This window comes from Panthera onca, chromosome B4, assembly GCF_046562875.1.
Source record: "Panthera onca isolate mPanOnc1 chromosome B4, mPanOnc1 haplotype 2, whole genome shotgun sequence".
Lineage (NCBI taxonomy): Eukaryota > Metazoa > Chordata > Mammalia > Carnivora > Felidae > Panthera > Panthera onca.
In genome coordinates, this window is record NC_138345.1 from 103,051,442 (window position 1) to 103,073,871 (window position 22,430).

The 22,430-nt window shown below is 35.5% G+C and overlaps 1 protein-coding gene across 1 annotated transcript in view; it reads left to right on the forward strand.

The window, feature by feature from the left end:
- OTOGL (otogelin like) overlaps nucleotides 1-16,363 on the forward strand; it is a 146,825-nt gene extending 130,462 nt beyond the window's left edge. Inside the window, exons 52-58 of the mRNA XM_060656875.3 lie at nucleotides 4,330-4,393; nucleotides 5,455-5,633; nucleotides 6,068-6,172; nucleotides 9,444-9,563; nucleotides 10,968-11,013; nucleotides 13,734-13,813; nucleotides 14,458-16,363. Of these exons, the coding sequence (XP_060512858.3) occupies nucleotides 4,330-4,393; nucleotides 5,455-5,633; nucleotides 6,068-6,172; nucleotides 9,444-9,563; nucleotides 10,968-11,013; nucleotides 13,734-13,813; nucleotides 14,458-14,658 (795 nt within the window). The 3' untranslated portion in view covers nucleotides 14,659-16,363. The remainder of the gene's footprint in view (nucleotides 1-4,329; nucleotides 4,394-5,454; nucleotides 5,634-6,067; nucleotides 6,173-9,443; nucleotides 9,564-10,967; nucleotides 11,014-13,733; nucleotides 13,814-14,457) is intronic.
- Nucleotides 16,364-22,430: the final 6,067 nt, after the last annotated feature.

Consider the following 22,430-nt stretch of genomic DNA (forward strand, 5'->3'; position numbering starts at 1 on the left):
ACCTTCTTAAGAGTTATATGAACATTTTGTAAATAAGGAAATTGAGGTCCAGAGAGAGTAAATGACTGACTGAGATCTTCAGGACTCAAACCAAGGGTTGTTTTATGTGTGTGTCTTGTGTATTCCTTTATTCTTTCTACTTTGCCATAACTCTTTCATTTCCGTTAAAAACTACAGCGAAGACATAAGTTTAAATAACAAAAGCAAGTTGAAACTGCCTTGTTTTTATTCCCATGTTGGACTTTTTTTAGTTGTACTTCACTTTCCTCATCTGCAATATAAAAGTAATAACAAGCGTCCAGCTCTTGGTTTCAGGTCAGGTCATGATCTCATGATTTGTGAGTTCGAGCCCCACTTTCGGCTCTGCACTGACTGTGTGGAGTCTGCTAGGAATTCTGTCTCTCTCTGTCCCTCCCCCCTGTCTTCGTCCCTTAAAATAAATAAATAAACTTAAAAAAATAAACATAATAACAATACCTATATCAGATGAATGAAATAAGTTAATATATATTAAATATTTAGATAGTACTTGACACATAGAAAGAGCACAATAAGTATTAGCTATAATTATTATTACAAAATTAACACAATATATCATGGAGAACTTTCCAGGGAAGTTCACTATCAAGAAAAATTTGGAAGAAAGTGACAGGTTAGAATAATGGATGAAAGGAATTGAACTATTCCACATAGACGCTAGGATGAACATGAATAAACACACCAAAAGGTGAGGTAAGATACGTAGGCTAAAAGGTAATGATGACTCTTGCCTTGAGAAAAAGCTAACTGGAGGTAGAGCAAGGAACAATGGGAGATGAAGAACTATACAAGTTGGTGTATTGAGGTTGGCTTTAAGGATGAGATGGAAGAATGTAGATGTTATTTATTTATTTTTTCTTTGCAGTTCTTCATTCAACTAACATTTGTTGAAAACCAGTTTGTGTGGTGATGGGACCAGACACTTGAAATAGCACAGCCCTATTCTGAGGAACTCACTGCACATTTAATATGATAGGAGAGAAAGAGGGTCCTGCACAGGATGGAAATTATGATGAAAATTGAGTGTTTGAGTTAATTTTGCTCTTCCTGTGTGGCAGGATGAGGACAGTAAAACATTAGAGGGAAGTAGATCAGCCAGAGACTGTTACAGCCATTCATGAATGAGAACCTTGGGTATGGCAAGATCTGTATAGAGGGACTAGGGAGAGGTTGAATTTAGGAGGATAAAAAATAGGACCCTGGCCCTTTGTAACATGTGTGTAGGGGTGGGGGGGGGGGGAGGAAAAACGGAGAGAGAGCGAGCGAGAGAGAGAGAGAGCTAGAAACAGAGACACACACATACATGGACACACACAGAGAAATATCTACAAAATCTTTAAGGTTACAAGGCTTGCACATCAAAAGTCCGAGAGTCCTGGGTCCTTGGGTAAACACTGATCACCAAAGGAGCAGCTAAGTAGAGACCCTGTGGTTTCACCTCTACCCAGCCTCATTCAGAGCTCTCCTGCTGGCCTGAAAGAGGTAATAAAGCGTCTTGAGACATTTCAATAACTTCAAACACAAGATAAATCTAACCCTCATCCTATGGGATTTTGTGCCTACTGTGTTCTGGGTCTTTTGAAGTGTTTTTGGGGAGAAGCCTGTATGTTTATTCTTTAAACTTGTTCTGGTTGTTACCTTAACTCTGGGTGTGTTGTGTATGCCTGTGTGTATGTGCCCCTTTAACACCTGTCTTAGCTTGACCACCAACTCACCAACCACTTTACTGTCCATCCCTCTCTGTCCTGTTTTTTGTTGTTGTTGTTTGTTTGTTTCTTCTTGTGGGTTTCTACCATTCTCCACTTACCTTTTCTCTGTGTTCTTCTCCATCTCCAATATTTAGGCTAGATGCTGGCCTATCTAGCTTTTTTTCCAGCTCAACTTTCAATGTCTGAATATTAATTATGAATCAAAATTTCACATTACTCAATACTCCAAGCATCTGTTGAGTGCCTGCTATTTTATATATTAGCACTGTGCTAGGCACACAGAACATATGCAGTAGCTGCAATATTCTTGAACATCCTACCTGAATATATGTAACCACATGCATAATATAGTTTTAACATTCATGATTCTATACAAGCATTGACCTGACCCATTGTTCTTGAGTACCTACTCTGAATAGTTGCTAAACATTTGTTTCAGTGTCTAAGATGGTATATTATTTTAAATCACATCAGCTTATTCACATAGACAACAAATGTATCTCAACCTAAAGAGTTTATGGTAGGCCTTTGCAGTATTTCTGTTTTTAAATAGCAACTTTATTGAAATATAGTTCACACACCACACAATTCAGCCATTTAAAGTATATGGTTCCGTGGTTTTTATTATGTTCATAGAATTCTGCCACCATCAACAAAATCAACTTTAGAACAATTTTACTAACCCCCAGAGAAACTCTGCACCTGTCAGCACTCACCCCTTATTTCCTCCAAACTTCCCAGCCCTAGGAATCTGTTCTATCTCTACAGATTTTCCTATCTTGAATATTTCATATAAGTGGAATCCTATAATATGTGGTTTTGTGATTCCTTTCACTTAGCATAATGTTTTCAAGGTTCATCTGTGTTGCAGTATGTGTCCACACTTCTTTCCTTTTTACTGTTAAATAATATTCCATTGTTTGAATATGTCTAGATGTTTATCCAAATAAAGGTATACAATGGCCAATAGCACATGAAAAGATTCATAAGATCATTAGCTTTCAGTTAAATGAAAATCCGAACTACAGCGAGATATCACTTCACACTCACTAAGAAGACAGATAATAATACATGTTGGCAAGGATGTGGAGAAATTAGAACCTTCATATGATACTGGTGGGAATGTAAAATGATACATCTGTTTTGGAATACACTGTGAAAGACAAAAGGCTAAATATAAATATATATAAATATATATATATAATATATTATATATATAATATAATAATATATATATATATATTATATGCCCCAGAAATTCCACTCCTAGGTGTATATCCATGAGAAATGAATACATATGTCCACACAAAAGCTTGTACATGACCATACATAGCAAGCGCTATTCTCAGGAGCCAAAAAGTGCAAACAGCTTAAGGTGATGTTGTTACTGATTTTAAAGGAGAGGGATGCTTCCTTGGGAGTTAAACACACCAACTTGGAGCCTATGCCGTGGGAGAATTTGATTTATTTTTCTAACTCCATGTTTCTAACATTTTATTTCCAATACCTTTGGAATTGGGTAATAACTAAAAATCATAAAAGACCAAATGAGTTAATGTGTATGAAACTACAGCTTGTAAAGCACTATAGAAGGTAAGATATTATTAGCTTATGGGGAAAAGTACCCTTTATACGTTACTATGAATTTATTAGAGTCATTTTTTACATTACAAATCAAATTAATTTTTTTTACTGACATCACATGAAAATAAAATGCCCTCAGAAAAAGTTTCTCTTTAAAATGCAATTCTTGAAACTTTAAACTTGGTCCTATACTGAGAGGAATAGATACCATTTCTGATAGGATAATGTTTAAGCATTGGTATGGAGGCATTTCATCGACACCTGAAGGTTATACTGCACTTGCTGTGTGTCTGCCCTATGGTAAGTTCTTTACGTGAATTCACCCATTATTTTTTCTAAAAAAAACCCTAAGAGGTAGGCAATGTTATTATCCCCATTTTACAGATGAGGGAAGTGAGGAGAAGACCAGCTTAGCAACTTGCCCTAGATCACACACCTTGTAGGCAGCAGAGCCGAGGTGGGCACAGGACGGCCTTATTCCTGAGTCCATGCATGCTATTCGTCGCTCTACCATACTCTTTTGCTCCTGCTTTATATACTATGGCATCCTTGCTCCATGTAAACATCAGGACCTTGGGCCACCTTGATAGAGAAGATCAAGAACATTCGCATCAAGCACAATTTCCAGGATTAGCAAGTATTCTCTTATCTCCAATTGCCCGCTAGAAGCTCAGAACCAAGCAATATTTTCAAGTCAGTAAAGACCATAAAGATCATCTTCTCTACCTTCACTCATTTAATAGATAAAGGAATTAAAATTTGGAGAGATTAAGTGCCGCCATCATTTTGTTTGTTGTGAATTTTTTTCTGTGGGCTGTTAATTAAATGACCACCGGGTTAATCAAAGCCTGTTCGCTATCAAATATTTATCAAGCACCTGATATGTGTCTGGCTGTATGGTAGGGAACTTACTAAACGTTATACTGTGTATATATCTTTACAGTTGTCATATGAGAAGCTGGGTAAGTCATGTTTAATAATAATATCTTTCTAACAGGGAGAATTTACTGCAGTAGATCAGAACTTTCAGAGTGACTGTGGATGTGTACGGTATCTCTGTGGTAACTATGTTTCTTCTCACTACTAAATGCGATGAATACGATTTTTATCTGGTCACTATTAATAAATTAAAAAGTATTTTCTTTGAGTTGTATCACACATTTTAACCCATTTGATTAAGTGTGTGCCAGTTTTTGAGTATAAAAATTCATTATCAATTTTCAGTTGCCTCTTTTGTAATAGCTCTAAATGTTCTGATAGATACCTTAATGGGACAGAACAACAAATATGTTTTGTAGAGGCTTTTCAGAATTGAAAGTTGATTTTATGGTCCTTTTAAATACATGTATTTACTATTTTTACAACATCCATCCAGAAGTGAGAGACTTTGATCATTGTTCTATCATTATGCACGCTAACATTGCAAAGCATAGAGTTGGTTTTTCTACAACATAGCAAATCTTCATATTAAGTATTAATAGGTTAATAGGAAAAAAAGCTTTTATTCAACAGCTTTAAACTTGCATTTTTATATAAGAGAAGGCTTAAATTCGGTGTTAGCAAGGCACAGAGAGCTTCTGAGCTGTATTTTCATCACTTTCTAGCCTACCTTAATATGCCACTTTTACTTTGTATTAGCTACCTTAATCATCAAGCATAATGTATAGCACTATTTATTTTGCAGCACAACAAAATTGAAAAATTTATCTAAAAATAACCATTAAAAACCATGAAATGTTATACAATCCCACCACGAAAAGCCCTACCACTGTTGATTTGGCTTTTGCCTCATTCTATATCTACTCCATCAAATTGTCATGTTATGTTTCCAGAAGAGAGAACAAACAGCTTGATGATCACTTAGATCTAAAATTCTGGAATCTGCTATAAAGTATAGCTTCTGAAGGCAGTTCAGACAGTAAAGAGTGGGACTAAATGTGCTACATTCATTATTAAGTAAACTCTTGAGTTATTAACAATATATAAAGGGAAAGATCGTTATTGGTTTTGAAAAAATTACACATCACGGTGAAAATATAAACTTAAATACAAGTTCCATTGAATGATTAATAAAAAAAATCCTCAAAATAGTACTTTTCCTTGACTGTTTTTCTTTTCTTAGAAAAGGATGAGGTGTGTGTATTTCAAGAAGTAACAGTATTGAATCCTGGCCAGTCTATGATAAAGTATTTGGAAGGGGACTTTTGTTATACAGTGGAGTGTCTGGAAGAAAAAGATAACCATACAGGCTTTCACACTCTGAATTTTACAATGGTGAACTGTTCAAAAGAATGTGACATTGTAAGTATTCTTTGTAAGTCATTCTGGTGAGAGTTAAATTAATAATAAAATGGCAGCTATAGAATTTTAACTGGTGAATATTCCGTAAGTTAAAAGTATACACTTGAATAGTTCAGTAATCTAGTAATGTCTAATGTATATAATGCATATTTTCCTTTCCCTGTGTACCATCTTGAGCCTTATTATCTATTTATCTATACAGCTTACTTGACCTGCTTAATGAATCTTGGCTGCTAGATGTAAAGGTTAATATTTACTTCATTTCTAAATCATGAAGTAAATTATTATTTGAAGTGCCTCAAATTCAACCTTTTAAATGCTTACAGGTGTTCTGAGAGAGCATATAGGTATACTGGGAAGCACTTTCAGAGTGGATTCATTAAAACTACTGGTATTGTTGTGAGGCTAACTAAATGTACTGTCATTATATACAGCACCAGGTATATACTCCGTCTCCAAGTGATTATGATTGCTGTGGTACCTGCAAAAATGTATCCTGCAAATTTCAAATGGAAAATGGAACATCAGTTATATATGAGGTATGAATTCCTTAGTCCCTAAAATATGTTCCTTGGAGGGTAGCTCTCTGTGCTATTTTCTTAAGATGTTCTTAAGTCCAGTAAGTTTGAAAACTATCAGACACACACACACACACACACACACACAACTCTACACACAATAAACACACTCATATGCAGCACATAAGACACAGTTACATTTGTTACATTTTAAAGGTTCTGATAATTCCTGCTGTAAAGGAATATATTTAACTTATTTCTCACAGATATTTTATTATAGATTCTCACTTTTTTTTTTTTACAGATGTGAGGAATGGGCTTTGAGAATTGCTTTTTTCTAATCTTAGAATAAAGGGGGAAAACATTATTATTTTATTCACTCCTTTAAAATGAAGCATTTTAATGGAAATATGAAACTCAAGGTGTTAGCATGTTATTATTTCAGGTATTGAAGATTTCAATGGGTAAATAAGAAAAAAGATTGACTATTTGACAATTTTTTTTACAAAGAAGATCTCAAGTGTCAGTAATGCTATATTACACCTTTCCACCAAAAATAATGAAATAATTATTCAGAATTTTCCTGTTATCTCCGAATAACTCCATATATGTTTGCAGACTGACCTATTCCTTCCTTAGACTAGAAAATGGAACTTTCTCATTTTAGTACATCACTCATAACATTTAGTACATTTCTCATAACTTACATTACCTAAAAGTAGTTCACATTTGTTGTTGCCATCCTTAGGTTTTTCCATTAATAGTTTAATTACCTAGAGGTCTTACTTCTGGTGTTTTTAATTACATGGGATTACTCACATACCCCCAAAACAGATTTCTCCAATTCTGTTCATTTTATGAAATAAGATTAACAATTGTCTTGTGCCATAGCCTATGTTTCACAATTATGCACACACTAGTGTTACTGATTTAAATAGTTTTGATATTGTTTGTTTGTTTTATCACAGTGACATGTCTATTTTATTTTATTTTATTTTTTAATTTTTTTAACGTTTATTTATTTTTGAGACAGAGAGAGACAGAGCATGAACAGGGGAGGGGCAGAGAGAGAGGGAGACACAGAATCTGAAACAGGCTCCAGGCTCTGAGCTGTCAGCACAGAGCCCGACGCAGGGCTCGAACTCACAGACCGTGAGATCATGACCTGAGCGGAAGTCGGACGCTTAACCAACCGAGCCACCTAGGCGCCCCGACATGTCTATTTTATAATATATTATATTACATTATTATATTATATTGTTTATTTTTGAGAGAGAAAGTGTGTGCCTGCGAGTGGGGTAGGGGCAGAGAGAAAGGGACAGAGAGAATCTTAAGCAGGTTCCATGCCCAGCCAGAAGCAGGGCTTCATCTCATGAACCTTGAGATCATGACCTGAGTCAAAATCCAGAGTCAGACTCTTAACCAACTAAGCCACCCAGGCACCCCTATAATATATTATTTTAAGGAAGGAGTTTTGAAAATGGAAGCTTCTAAAGTGATGAAGACATAGGTGTCAGTGAGGGAAAAGGAATCAGAGTGTACTTGAAAAAACAGTAATTTGGGGCTTTTAGTAACAGGGCAACATAAACTCTGTTATCAATAATCCAGGAGCCATCTGTGTATATGACTAGTATTTACAGTGGGTAGCCTGAGATGTAAATAAAAGATTAAATTATGTTCAGAATATTTAAGTTTATTTATTGAGGGGGGCCAGGGGGAGGGGCACACAGAGAATCCCAAGCAGGCTCCACACTGTCAGTGCAGAGCCCAATGCAGGGCTCAAACTCACAAACTCACAAACTCACAAACTGAGCCACCCAGGCTCAGTTAACCCCTGTTAAAATATTTTTTTTTGAGAATTCTGCGGTGCGTGGGTGGCTCAGTCAGTTGAAATTCCGACTTCAGTTCAGGTCATGATCTCACAGTCCGTGAGTTCAAGACCCACATCGGGCTCTCTGCTGTCAGTGCAGAGCCCGCTTTGGACCTTCTTTCCCCCTCTCTCTCTGCCCCTTCCCTGCTTGCACTCTCTCTCTCAAAAATAAATAAAATCTTAGAATTCAACAAGTAATGCAATCAAGGTAATGTACATCTGGATCGTTAACTCCTGGCTCTTTCAAAGATAAACTTTAGTTATCTAGAAATCTTATTTCTATGGGACAACTGATTTTTTATTTCAGATAAATAAGATAGTACTATTTGAGCTGAATATTAGAATTCTAATTTGAATTTGAATATTTTATTTCCTTTTATACCTGGACTTGTAGATCTTTTCTAGTTGAGGTTTCTAGAAGACCTAAAGATATTTATAAGTTAAAATGGAATCTGGAGAAAAAGAAGTTCATCCAAATTCCTTACTGCACAAGGAAACTGCAAGCCAGAGTTTGGCTACCATTTTAAAATGTGGGTTGTAAAATAAAATTAGAAATCAACAATTACAGTCCAATAATTATGTTATAATTATGTTCAGCTGATTTTATATCTAAATAAGAATTCTGAAATCAGGAATGAAATAGTTATTATGTTTAAAAATTTGTTAAAAGAATAGGAATGTGTTTTAAAACAACCATAAGGCATATAAAACTAGGGCTATAAATCAATAATCACTGTCCTCCAAAGATTTTTAAATTTTTTGGTGATAAGGGAGTAGAAGGAAGAATAAACAAATCTCAAGAAAGGAGGCGTGTTAACTAATATGGTTTGTTGTTTTATAATTAGTGAGGGAATATTAGAACAAGACCTTTGACATTTGGCCAAATTGGATAATTAATCTTGTAGTAGAAACAGACACTATTTGTTTCTTTTCTCTCTATTGCTTTATTTCACATTTACATCTCAGATCTAGTTTGAAACCAGACACACACACACACACACACACACACACACACACACACACCATATATGTAATTTTAATCCTTTTAGATAAATTTGGGGATATTTCCAGATAGACATTTTATGCCACAAGAAGTTCTCTGCCTCTTGACTTGGATAGGAAATATTCTACTTAAAAATATACCAGATTTGGGGGCACCTGGGTGGTTCAGACAGTTAAGCACCTGACTCTTGATTTTGGCTCAGGTCATGATCTCATAGTTTGTGAGACTAAGCCCCACATTGAGCTCTGTGCTGACAGCATGGAGCCTGCTTGGGATTCTCTCTCTCTCTCCCTCTCTCTCTGCCCAACCCAGCTCACATACATACATGCTCTCTCTTTCTAAATAAATAAATGAACATTAAGAAAAGAGAAATACATCACATTTTAATAAGCAAAACAGTAATGTTCTCTTATTTTTAGGAGGGAAGTACCTGGCACTATAATTGTACTACATATGAATGTGTTAAGACTGATGAAGGGACAATGATTCTCAACTACAGTATGGTCTGTCCCCCTTTTAATGAGACTGAATGCAAAATGGTTTGTACTTTTTTATATCTAAAAAATATGGTATTAAATATAACTTAGAAAATAATATGTTTTCCAAGGTAGTACATATTTATGTAGTGGCTTATTTATTTTGGTGTATGTTTTATTTTCATGTATACATCAAAGCTCTATTCAGTTTGCCATTTTGAGTTATAAATGGCGTTCCAAATAATTCTGATTCTCCCTGAATTAACATTGTGCTATCTCTAGGGTTTTAACATGTAGATCAAATAATTATTGAAAAATCATTTGATCAGCAGACTAGAATCTCTTTCACCATGAATTAATAATCTATTTGAGGTGGGCCAATTTTATTTCTTAAGCACACAGCCAGATTTATGATGTCATTCACTTTTTCATGCATGCTGGCCTAAGTGAAATTTGTCTTAGCTTCTCTGAGCACAGGCCATGGTGGAAGTCGGCACATGTCACAGCATTGCTGATCCTTTAGCTTAGATATCCCAGTTTCTTATTTTCTCAGAGAAGAGTCCATTGGGAAAGTAGATTTTTGGAAGTGATACTTTTTCTTATAAGGCCCTTTGTAGCGTTAATTATTCAGAAGATAACAATCCCTAATGAAAAGTGCGCTCCATTCTATTGTGTAGGCAATATTTTTCTTCAATGCGGAGAAATAGCATGGTCTTATTGATTTTTTTTTTTTTAAACATGTGCTCTTTTAGTGATGGTGGCTAGCTGGCTGGCTAGATAGACATATATAGTGAAGTCACAGGATTTCAGCTCTGGAAAGAATCTTAGGCGTCATCTTATTTCACAGGTTCATTTTTATAGCCAAAATTCTTTTTGCTTAAATTGCAATTAATAAGTTACTAAAAGCAATGAACAACTTACTGTAAGAACTCAAGACATAATTAATAAAATTTTCTTAATCAGGTAAGAGTCAGTCATCCTGAAGTGGGGTTTTTTTTTGAATAATAAATATTAATGAAAGGATACATCATTTTAACATTTAATTATATTCAGGAACTTAGTCTTGTCTCATAGAATACATTTCGTTATTTCAAGGAGTTGAAAATATAATGACTTCTATTTAGAGTACCTATAAAACTTTGTTCTGATAAGTTTTTGTGTGTGTGTGTGTGTGTGTGGCATTTAAAATGTGTTATAAGAATAAATAAATAAAGTATTCTTTTAAGTAAATTAATCTTTTTGCACTTTTTTCATATTACTAGTAAAAAAATAACCAAAATTGAAACAAAAATATTTGCTCCTAGTTTCAACAACAAATTCTTATTAGAAATAGTTATATTTCTATCATTTTCTTATAAAGGCTTTGTGATATTTAGTAAAAATACTGAGAGTTAGTTTTCTATGTCTAGTCCAGGAGGAAATGAACAAACACTGTGAGTTTTGACTTTATTCCTTCTCTCTTCCTAGAATGAAGGGATTGTAAAGCTTTATAATGAAGGCTGTTGCAAGATCTGTAAGTGAGGACATATTACATGCATTAATTTGATAGATTAGTTTTAATTCCTCATGGTGACTTTGATTTTTTTCATAAAATTCAGATCCTATAATGCAAGGAGAGAAGCACATTTTATAATGTTATTACTTAAATATCATGTGGTTAATTATTTTGTCAGTCTTCTGGAGTATGAATAAAATATTTTTAATTTAGATTAATTTTAATTTAAATATTAGAAATTTCTTCACTGTTGCATTTCCCAAAAGGTATTGCATGGGATTTTCCTAGATTTTACGTTTAAGAGGTGTCTGTGGTATCAACTTTGCTTGGAACATAAAGTTAAGTAGGTTATGATGAGAATGGTATTGTGACTTCAGTAAGGACCTTGGATTCTATAACCCCATGTTAATTATTAAACAAGTAAGTACTTTATGTTATCTGAGGGCAGACAGTGGAAATTCTATGCTACTGACCACAATACTACCATCTATTACCTACACTGTCAACACTATTAAGCCCACTGCAGAGTGTATTGCAACTAGTTTTCACAACAGTTCTGGGAGGTTAGGTGGGAAGGTTGGTATGGTTTCCCCTATGGATAAGGAAATGAAGGTTCAGAAAAGTTGATGGCTCCAATCAGTAATGGATTTAGGCCTGTCCGATGCCTGGGTCTAGGACCTTTCAATTCTGCCAAGTCAGAATAATACCAAGCTACCTCAGTTTCTCCCATCTGACATGTAAGGACTTGTGAAATAGTTTCTGCCTTGGTATCACAGAATTCTTGTCTTCAGTCTTTGCTTCTGGGTGACTGGGCTATCTTGGAGAGACTGGATGTTGGATACTATTGCAGGTGCTGTGTAATAGCAAAGTGTGTTGCAATAGTCTTTAAGGAATGAATAGGAAATGCCTCTTGGTACAAATAAGTTCAGCCAACTAACAAATTTATGCTGCCCCAGTTATATTCATTGCACAAGTGAAGTTATCAAACTGATTTCTATTAAGTGCCTGCCATGTATCAGACACTCTTTTAGGCACTGGGACTATGATAGTGAATGAAACAATACCTGCATGCCTAGTGCATATTATCAAGAAGGGGAAGAAACAATGACCACATAAATATATACTATTATGTCAAGTAGTGATGAGTGATACAGAGGAAAATAGTACAGAATTAAAGGGATAGAGAGTGGGGGGCTAGGTTGCTAACTTAAGTGAGTGGTTAGAGGATGCCTTTGTGGTGAGGTGTCATCTGAGTCAAGACTGAATGTCTTTGGGAAGCCAGCCTGGAAGAATAAAAAGTATTGAAAGCAGAGGAAATAGCAAAGATTGGTCAAGCACAGGGGTGAAGGCGACAGAAAGAAGAGGGTAGGTACCTCAGAGGTCACATTAAAGATGATTTCTTTTTGACTATTCTTTCTTCCTACATGAGAATAGAAAGGTTAATAAAGTAACTAACCACTGAGTGAAAGCATCACAAGATAAACACCAGTTTTCCTTCTGTCACCAACCCTGAACTTCTAGCCAGGCTATAGTTGGGAGGCTGGGGAAAGGAGAAAGAACAGGTATAGGAGTCTGAGGAAGAGCCACAAATGAGATGGAGGAAAACCAAAAGAGGGTGTTTTTAGGAAGCCAAGTGTGGAAAGTGTTTCAAGGAGGAGAGTGTGGGAGACTGGATCAAATGCTCCTGAGAAATTAAGATGAGAGCTGAAATGTGACGTCCAAAGCTAGCACTTTGAAGGTCAAGAGTGACCTTGGGAAGGACAGCTTAAGTTCAGGCAATCTTTGCTACACCTCTCTGCTTCAACGGGAGTAATTTAACTTTTATATACTTTGCATGTTGGAATTTCATATGAGCACTTAAATAAATATTTTGTGGCTAAACTTAAATAAATAGTTTGGAAACTGGAGATCTAATTCCAGTCTTTTGTGAACAAGAAAACTCAGCAGAATGATCTGCGTGAGTTTCCTAAAAGTAGCAAAGCAAGTTAGTAAGAACATTGGTCTTTTTGCATCCTGATTCAGAGATTATTTGCATCTACTCTTATATAGCATTAAATATATTTTCTTGGACGTATTATCAAGTGATAGTCCATCACATATACAGAAGCATATTAATATATCATTAATTAATATAAAGTCTTTCAATGTGAAGTCATAAGAGATCATTTCAGAGCCATAAAATCAAGTATAATATGACTCATCCATACATTTCAAAAAGGTTGGTAAATAATTCAATTATATACATGTATGATTTTATATTAAAACCTATTAAGATAAAGTGGTTTTAAGTCTGTTTTTAATTTTAAAATAGATTTATGTGTATATGTATAGATGCCTAATTATGTACATGTATATATACTTCTACAATGTCTCATTCTAAAAATCATTTCATATTTTTAGAATTTTAAGTGTATATTTTATCTATATGTAATAAGCATAGGCTAATGCTAGCATTATTGCATGCATGGAATGATTTATGGTTATGATAACTATTCTAGGAGAATAAGATAAAGAGATAAGTATAAATTAAAAAATATGAGAAAAAGCTATTTGGAAACCGAAAACAAATATTGAACATAAAATATATGAGGGGAACTTTTAAGTTCATCTTAATATAGAAATATATATTCTATAAATATATATATTATTTACTTTAATATATTCACATGTTTAATTGAATTAGAGAAATAATGTGACATGGGCCTTCAGATGAATAAATACATTTTATATTTTATCAGGCAAACGAGAAGAAAGAATATGCCAGAAAGTGATCATTAAATCAATCATAAGGAAACAGGACTGTAGAAGTCAAAACCCTGTAAGTGGAAAATATAATTTGTTACATAAAAAGCATGTGTCTTTCCAAAAGTACATGCATCACAGCACTAAATGTGTTTGTAAGCCAAAAAAATGCCGATAGTCACAATATTTAACTTTGAGACTATTTGTATAGTCTAATATTAAAATATTCTGCATAAATAATCAATAGTTCTGAATCATAACTGCAATCTAGAGAGATAGAAATTAACGCTAAATATATTTGACTACATATTTTCTTAACTATGCAATTTTACTCAGCAAAAAAGTCCTAGTTCTAACTTTACCCTGTTTGATATGACCTCTCCAATGCTTCAGTCTACATGCATCATGATATAATATAGATTACAATAGAACCATTAGATTGTGATGAACATTTTACATACACCTGTCTAGTTGTGTATTCACATTTATTTCATAGTTTAATTTACATCAGCCTTGCTGTCTTAGGCATCACCGTGGTATATCTCTTTGATTTATTCAAGTTACTAGTTTCAACCTGGTATTTTTTGCAGTCTTCTAACATACAGAAGCTTGAGAGTTAACGTGATAATAAAGTTTTGCTGTCATTTGATTTCTTAGTAGAATCAAATAGCCAGTTTTTAAAATTTTTGAGAATTCTCTTCTCATTGTCTCTCCTTATAGATAAATGTTGCATCTTGTGATGGAAAATGCCCATCTGCTACCATATATAACATCAATATCGAGAGCCATCTAAGATTCTGCAAGTGTTGTCGTGAAAATGGAGTGCGAAACTTGTCTGTGCCTCTGTATTGCTCAGGAAATGGCACTGAAGTCATGCACACTCTTCAGGAACCTGTAGACTGCACATGCCAGTGGAATTAAACTTTGGGATTCCAAAAACTCTATGCAAGAATCATAATTTCAAGTGAAGTTAACTTTTAACACTATTATTTAGGCACTGGAAGACTTATTCTGTTTAACAATAATGTATTTTTCAGACTATTGGGATATGGCAATTGAACACTTGGTATAGAATACATACAATTTACTCGAAAAATATTAGATTTATTGACTTACTCTGTTTTAGAGAATCAAATGACTTTAAGTTGTTCAGCTGAAATGCAGTTATGTATATAATTGCAATATGCCTCAGCTCTGGGATATTTTCATCAATTAAAAGGTTACTTTGCAGAATTCTTTCAGTTTCACCCAATAGTGGGTTGTTTTTTTTTTTTTTTTTTTACAAAGTCTGCCAAAGCTACCTAAATTAAGATAATGGTACATTTGGGGGCACCTGGTGGCTCAGTCAGTTAAGCATCCGACTTTGGCTCACTCATGATCTCATGATTCATGAGTTTGACCCCACATGGGGCTCTGTGCTACCAGCTCGGAGCCTGGAGCCTGCTTTGGATTCTGTGTCTCCCTGTCTCTCTCTCTTCCTCCCCTGCTCACTCGCTCTATTTCACTCTCTCTCAAAAATAAATAAAGATGAAAAAATTTAACAAAAAGATCATAGTATTCTTTTATCACTACTGTTTAGTCTGGTAAATGTATCACATACTTTTTAATCAGCTAAAATTGGCATCTGGATAGTCATAAAGAGTGGGATGCTTAGAGACAGATCATAGAACTACAGGACTCTAAGTTATATAAAGCTTGAATGAACATTAGGGTTGTTACTGCAAATTTCTCTTATTATGTGGGTCTATCAGATCACCGGAGAAACTGTGTGACTTGTACACAGTCATTTGGTATGACAATACAGTGAATTCTTATTGATAGTTGGGTTAAGTCTTTTATATTCCAGTCCTATGCTCTTTTATTTTGAACAGTAGAGTAAGGTGTCTATCACAGAATTTTTGATTCTTAAAGAGTTTGCTTTGCATAGAATTAAGAATTTTAAATTCAATTTCCTTTAAAGTAAGGAAAAAAATGCCACACACACATACGTATATACAGATATATAATAGTTATCCCAATAGGAAATGGAGAAATGTAGCATCAGTTGCTAAATATAGAAGGGATATCTTAGACTTTTATTTTTTATACCATTAAAACTGTTATTAAATATGTTGTTACTATTTAACATTTAATTAACTATTTGCTCTCTCATGGATGTATGATTTTTGATACATAATTGCAAACGATTGAAGTTGTGTGCTGTTTTGCTTTCCATGCTGCTGCTTTGCCAATGAGGAATGAAATACAACTATTTGAATGTATTAATAATCCTACAATGGAATGCTGCACTTTTTAAACATAGTAGATTATTGACATTTGCAAGGAGTATATCTGAGGTCTTTGCAAATCCCCAAATTGTCTGCCACTTATAGGATATGATTATCTAAATTTCCTCATCTATAAAAAGGAGAGAATTCCCTACTTGGTATGATAGTTGTGGGGATCAAATGAAGTCAAACAGCAACAAAAGAATAGTAGAGTTGCATTGAAAAGCAGATGCTTCTGTTTCAAAATCATGATTTCCAGAAAAAAATGCGACTTATGAGATATTTTGGACTTCCAGGGTTAGGTAAGAATGAATGAAAGATTGCAATCAACACTGTAACCGCAAAGTCCCAGTGACTACTCTATAAAAATTGACTTTATCTTATTGGTGCTTAATAAAAATGTTTCATTTCGTCTAGACATAACATTTCAGTATTTTTTGACTCCTATTAGCATATTGATTGAATCAAATGTTTTCGGTTAAAATAAATTAACATTGCTTAAGAGAAACTGTTATGTACCTCAACTGAGGCACATAATGTATGTCTACTACATATTTCTTTATTTTCAGGCTCTATAAAATATTTGTTATTAAATTAAAATACTAAGTCTTGTTTAAATCTATCTGTGGGGAAAACTGAAACAATGTCCTAGAACATCATAAACATTCTGAGACACAACAAATACTTATCGAGTACCTGCTAGGTACCAGATACTGTAAAAGCTCTGAGGACACAGGCAAAACAAAGCAGACACAGTGCTGACCCTCATGTAATTTGAAGTCTAGTGAGAAAGCAGGCATTAGTTAAATAAACGTACCTATGGAAGGGTCAAGAAGGACAGCCCAATGTAGTATAGGATATTGGTGGTCCTCAAATCATCAGAGAGGTACAAATGGACTTTCTATAAATGGTGTTGGGACAACTAGATAATAACTTGGACGGAGAGAGAGGTCCATGGACACTAGGATAAATTCTACATGACTCAGATTCAATGTTTAAAAAAGGGGGGGTAGATGCAAAACAATCAATGTGATTCATCACATCAATAAAAGAAAGGACAAGAACCACATGATCCTCTCAATAGATGCAGAGAAAGCATTTGACAAAAGACAGCATCCTTTCTTGATAAAAACCCTCAAGAAAGTAGGGATAGAAGGATCATACTTTGAGATCATAAGAGCCATATATGAAAGACCCAATGCTAATATCATCCTCAATGGGGAAAGACTGAGAGCTTTCCCCCTAAGGTAAGGAACAAGACAGGGATGTCCACTCTAGCCACTGTTATTCAACATAGTGTTGGAAGTCTTAGCCTAGCAATCATACAACACAAAGAAATAAAAGGCATCCAAATCAGCCAGGAGGAGGTCAAACTTTCACTCTTCACAGATGACATGATACTCTATAAACCCTAAAGATTCCACCAAAAAACTGCTAGAACTGATCCATGAATTCAGCAAAGTTGCAGGATACAAAATCAATGCACACAAATTGGTTGCATCCCTATACACCATAATCAAGCAAGAGAAAGAGAAATCAAGGAATCGATCCCATTTACAGTTGGACCAAAAACCATAAAATGACTAGGAATAAATCTAACCAAAGTGGTAAAAAATGTATACACTGAAAACTTTAGAAAGCTTATGAAAGAAATTGAAGACACAAAAAATTGAAAAATATTCCATGCTCCTGGATAGGAAGAAAAAATATTGCTTAAAAGTCAGTATTACCCAAAGCATTCTACATATTCAATGCAATCCCAATCAAAATAACACCAGCATTCTTCACAGAGCTAGAACAAATAATCCTAAAATTTGTATGGAACCAGAAAAGACCTTGAATAGCCAAAGCAATCTTGAAAAATAAAACCAAAGCAAGAGGCATCACAATTCCAGACCTCAAGCTATACTACAAAGCTGTAATCATCAAGACAGTATGGTTCTGGCACAAAAACAGACACTCAGATCAATGGAACAGAATAAGAACCCAGAAATGGACCCACAAACGTATGGCCAACTAATCTTTGACAAAGCAGGAAAGAATATCCAATGGAATAAAGACAGTCTCTTCAGTAAGTGGTGCTGAGAAAACTGGACACCAACATGAAGAAGAATGAAACTGGACCACTTTCTTACATCAGACACAAAAATAAAATGGATGAAAGACCTCAATGTAAGACAGGAAGCCATCAAAATCCTAGAGGAGAAAGCAGGCAAAAAACCTCTTTGATCTTGGCCGCAGTAACTTCTTACTCAAGATGTCTCTTTAGGTAAGGGAAACAAAAGCAAAAATGAACTGTTGGGACATCATCAAAATAAAAAGCTCTGCACAGTGAAGGAAACAGTCAGCAAAACTAAAAGGCAACCGACAGAATGGCAGAAGATATTTGCAAATGACGTATCAGATAAAGGGTTAGTATCCAAAATGTATAGAGAATTTATCAAACTCAACAGCCAAAAAACAAATAATCCAGTGAAGAAATGGGCAAAAGACACGAATAGATACTTCTCCAAAGAAGACATCCAGATGACTAACCAACACATGAAAAAATGCCCGACATCACTCATCATCAGGGAAATACAAATCAAAACCACAATGAGATACCATCTCATACCTGTCAGAATAGCTAACACTAACAACTCAGGCAATGACAGATGTTGGCAAGGATGTGGAGAAAGAGGATCTCTTTTGTGCTCCCGGTGGGAATGTAAACTGTTGGAGTCACTCTGGAAAAGTATGGAGGTTACTCAAAAAATTAAAAATTAGAACTACCCTACAACCCAGCAATTGCACTACTAGGTATTTATCCAAGGGATACAGGTATGTTGTTTTGAAGGGGCACATGCAGCCCAAAGTTTATAGCAGCACTATCAACAATAAGCAAAGTATGGAAAGAGCCCAAATGTCCATCGATGGATGAACAGATAAAGAAGATGTGGTATACATATACAAAGGAGTATTACTCAGCAATCAAAAAGAATGAAATCTTGCCATTTGCAACTACGTGGATGGAACTAGAGGGTATTATGCTAAGCAAAATTAGAGAAAGACAAATATCATATGACTTCACTCATATGAGGACTTCAAGATGCAAAACAGATGAACATAAGGGAAGAAAAGCAAAAATATTATAAAAACAGGGAGGGGGACAAAACATAAGAGACTCTTAAACATGGAAAACAAACAGAGGGTTACTGGAGGGATTGTGGGAGGGGGGATGGGCTAAATGGGTAAGGGGCATTAAGGAATCTTAAATCCTGAAATCATTGTTGCACAATATGCTAACTAACTCGGATGTAAATTTAAAAATAAATTTAAAAAAAGGGGAGGGGGAGTAGAACTTCCAAAAGAAAATACGGGAGAATTCATCAGAACCTCAGAGTGGGGAGAGTCATTCTAATTCTGACTAAATATCCAGAAGCCCAAAAGAAAAGATTGATAAATTTAACAAGAAAACTGACAACAAATTCTGCAAGACCAAAAAATGTCAAAGTCAAAAGAATAATGTAAAACCAAAGCACAATATTTACAATGAATCTCTGATAAAGTCTAGTCTTCTTATGAAGAGTTCATAAAAAAATCACAAAAGGAAAGTATGAACAACCTAATAGAATATGGGCCAATGACTCGTACCGAGAAAAAGAAATCATATTTGAGGACACTGAAAAAAGAGTCGAGCATACTTTTCATAAAAGCATCTCATGTTCAATTCACACCAAAAAGCATTTTTTCACCTACCAAATGGTAACAAATTAAAAGTTTAATTATACTTTTATTTTTTAGTCTGGGCAGCTTATAAACCACAAACATTTCTTATAGTTCTAGAGGCTGGAAAGTCCAAGATCAAGGTGCCAGCAGTCCTCTTGCTGTCCCCTCATGTGCAAAAGGGTCCAGGGAGCTCTATGGGGTCTCATCTATAAGGGCACTAATCCCATTCATGAGAGCTCCACTTAATGTTCTACTCCCCTCCCAAAGGACCCACTTCCTAACACCATCATATAGGAGGTTAGGATTTCAGCATATGAATTTGGGGTAAGGGGACACAAAAACTCAGACCTTAACAAGTAGGTTGAAAGGTGATTAATGGGTGATAGATTTGACTCAATATAAACACCCCTCTTGATGTACTCGTGCTCAGATTCACTCAGACACCTACTTCTGTTTCTGCAGCTGGTGGAACTGGATTGCTTCCATCTTCATGGTAGTTCTCTACACAGGCAGCCTGAAACAGCTGAGCAGGAACAGCACAGCGCATTGGCGATTGGCTTCCTTGCCTTGGACTGATCAGCGTCTTGGTGTTCTTCTGGGGAAGAAGGACGCCATTTCTTTCCCATTCCTGCCGTAGGCACTCGCTTTTCCTACTACTTCTGAGCCTGGAAGAAGCACCATGCCCCCTTGACTACCCTGATAAATTGCGTAATGCAACCTGGAATAAAGGACAAATATCCTGTGAGGTGAACTCTGAACAATGATAGGCTCAGGAGCCAGCAGGTAAATTGCTCACTGTCACTCCTCATCATCACGGACCATTCCAAGATGTAGTGTTTCCTTTTGACCTTTCCATATATGTCTACGTTTTACGAGAGCTGTGGCCCACTCTCTAATAATTTGACCTGTATTTACTTTTGTTTCTCTCTTGCCTCATGTCCCCTTAAATAGTTCCTTGCAGAGTCTTCCCCACCTGAGTAAATAACAAATTTAATGTGTGTGTGCGAGAGTTTGTGTGTGTGTGTTGTATATGCATATACTTGAACACATGTACCTATCTCCTGTAAGAAATTTACATTAAAACCACAAAATGCTGGGGTGCCTGGGTGGCTAAGTCGGTTAAGCGTCCGACTTCGGCTCAGGTCATGATCTCACAGTTCGTGGGTTCCAGCCCCGCATCGGGCTCTGTGCTACCAGCTCGGAGCCTGGAACAAGCTTCAGATTCTGTGTCTCCCTGTCTCTCTGCCCCTCCCCTGCTCACGCTCTGTCTCTGTCTCAAAAATAAATAAACATTAAAAATATTTTTTAAAAAATCTACAAAATGCTATGTTTTTAATGTTTATTTTTGACAGAGAGAGAGAGAGAGAGAGAGCATGAGTGGGTGAGGGAGACACAGAATCCAAAGCAGGCTCCAGGCTCTGAGCTGACAGCACAGAGCCCAACACGGGCTCGAACTCAGGGACCGTGAGATCACGATCTGAGCTGAAGTCGGCCGCTCAACTGAGCCACCCAGTTGCCCCCAAAATGCTATTCTTATCTTAATAATTTTTATTCTTATCTTATTAAATCAATAAGGCTTAGCTGTTTAGTATGTCCTGTTGGAGGGGAGAAGAGTAAAAAACAAATTCAGGCAGTTTGTAGGAGAGAAAGAATACAAAACATCCACCTAAATAATTTCTATTTTCTGGGCACCTGGGTGGCTCAGTCGCTTAGGCATCCAACTCTTGATTTTGGCTCCTGACATGATCTCATGGTTCATGGGTTGGAGCCCTGCATCTGGCTCTGCACTGACAGCTCAGAACCTGCTTGGGATTCACCCTCTCCCTCTTTCTGACCCTTCCCCCTTTACACTATAGTCCTCTCTAAATAAATAAATAAATAAATAAATAAAAAATAAAACTTGTATCGTCATTTTATTTTTGCTTTTCTCCGTGCCTTTTTTTAATCTGGGATTTAATTGAGTATATATTTTAAATTTTAAATTTCTTTAAGAATGTTTACGTTCTAAAAAGCTTTTCTGCAGTAGAAATTTTATATGCCCTATAGTATTTTATTAAGTGAATATCACAATTTATTTAACCAGTTTATTAATGCATATTAAATTTGCTTCTCATTTTCCCTATTATAAATCCTTATGCATGAAGTGGAATTGAAGGATCAAATGGCACCGACATGCTGAGGAATTTCTATCTGTATTGCCTAATTTGTCTTCCACAACTGCTGATCAACCTTTTTCTTCCCCAGGAAGTTTATAAGTTTGTTTCTTTTATCTGTTTGTCATCATTAACACTAGGTAGTAGTAGACAAAAATCTTTATTGATATAATAAAAGCTCAGCTCACAATAGAATACATGTCTGACTGTGCCACTGACCTCAAACCTTTTTATGTACTCATTTTATCTCTTGTCTATTTTTCCTTTGTCCATTTTCTTAGTAGTAATTTTACATAAAGCCTTTTCAGGAGAAATGATTTTACAAACTTTAATTCACCTGTCTCCACCTTTAAGTATTCTAGCTAACATATCCTGGGACTTTTGGTTCTGTTTTTTGAAAACAAATTATCAGGGGGGCCTGGGTGGCTCAGTCAGTTAAGAGTCCAACTCTGACTCAGGTCATGATCCCATGGTTTGTGAGTTCGAGCTTTGCATTGGGCTCTGTGCTGATAGTGTAGAGCCTGCTTGGGATTCTCTCTCTCTCTCTCTCTCTCTCTCTCTCTCT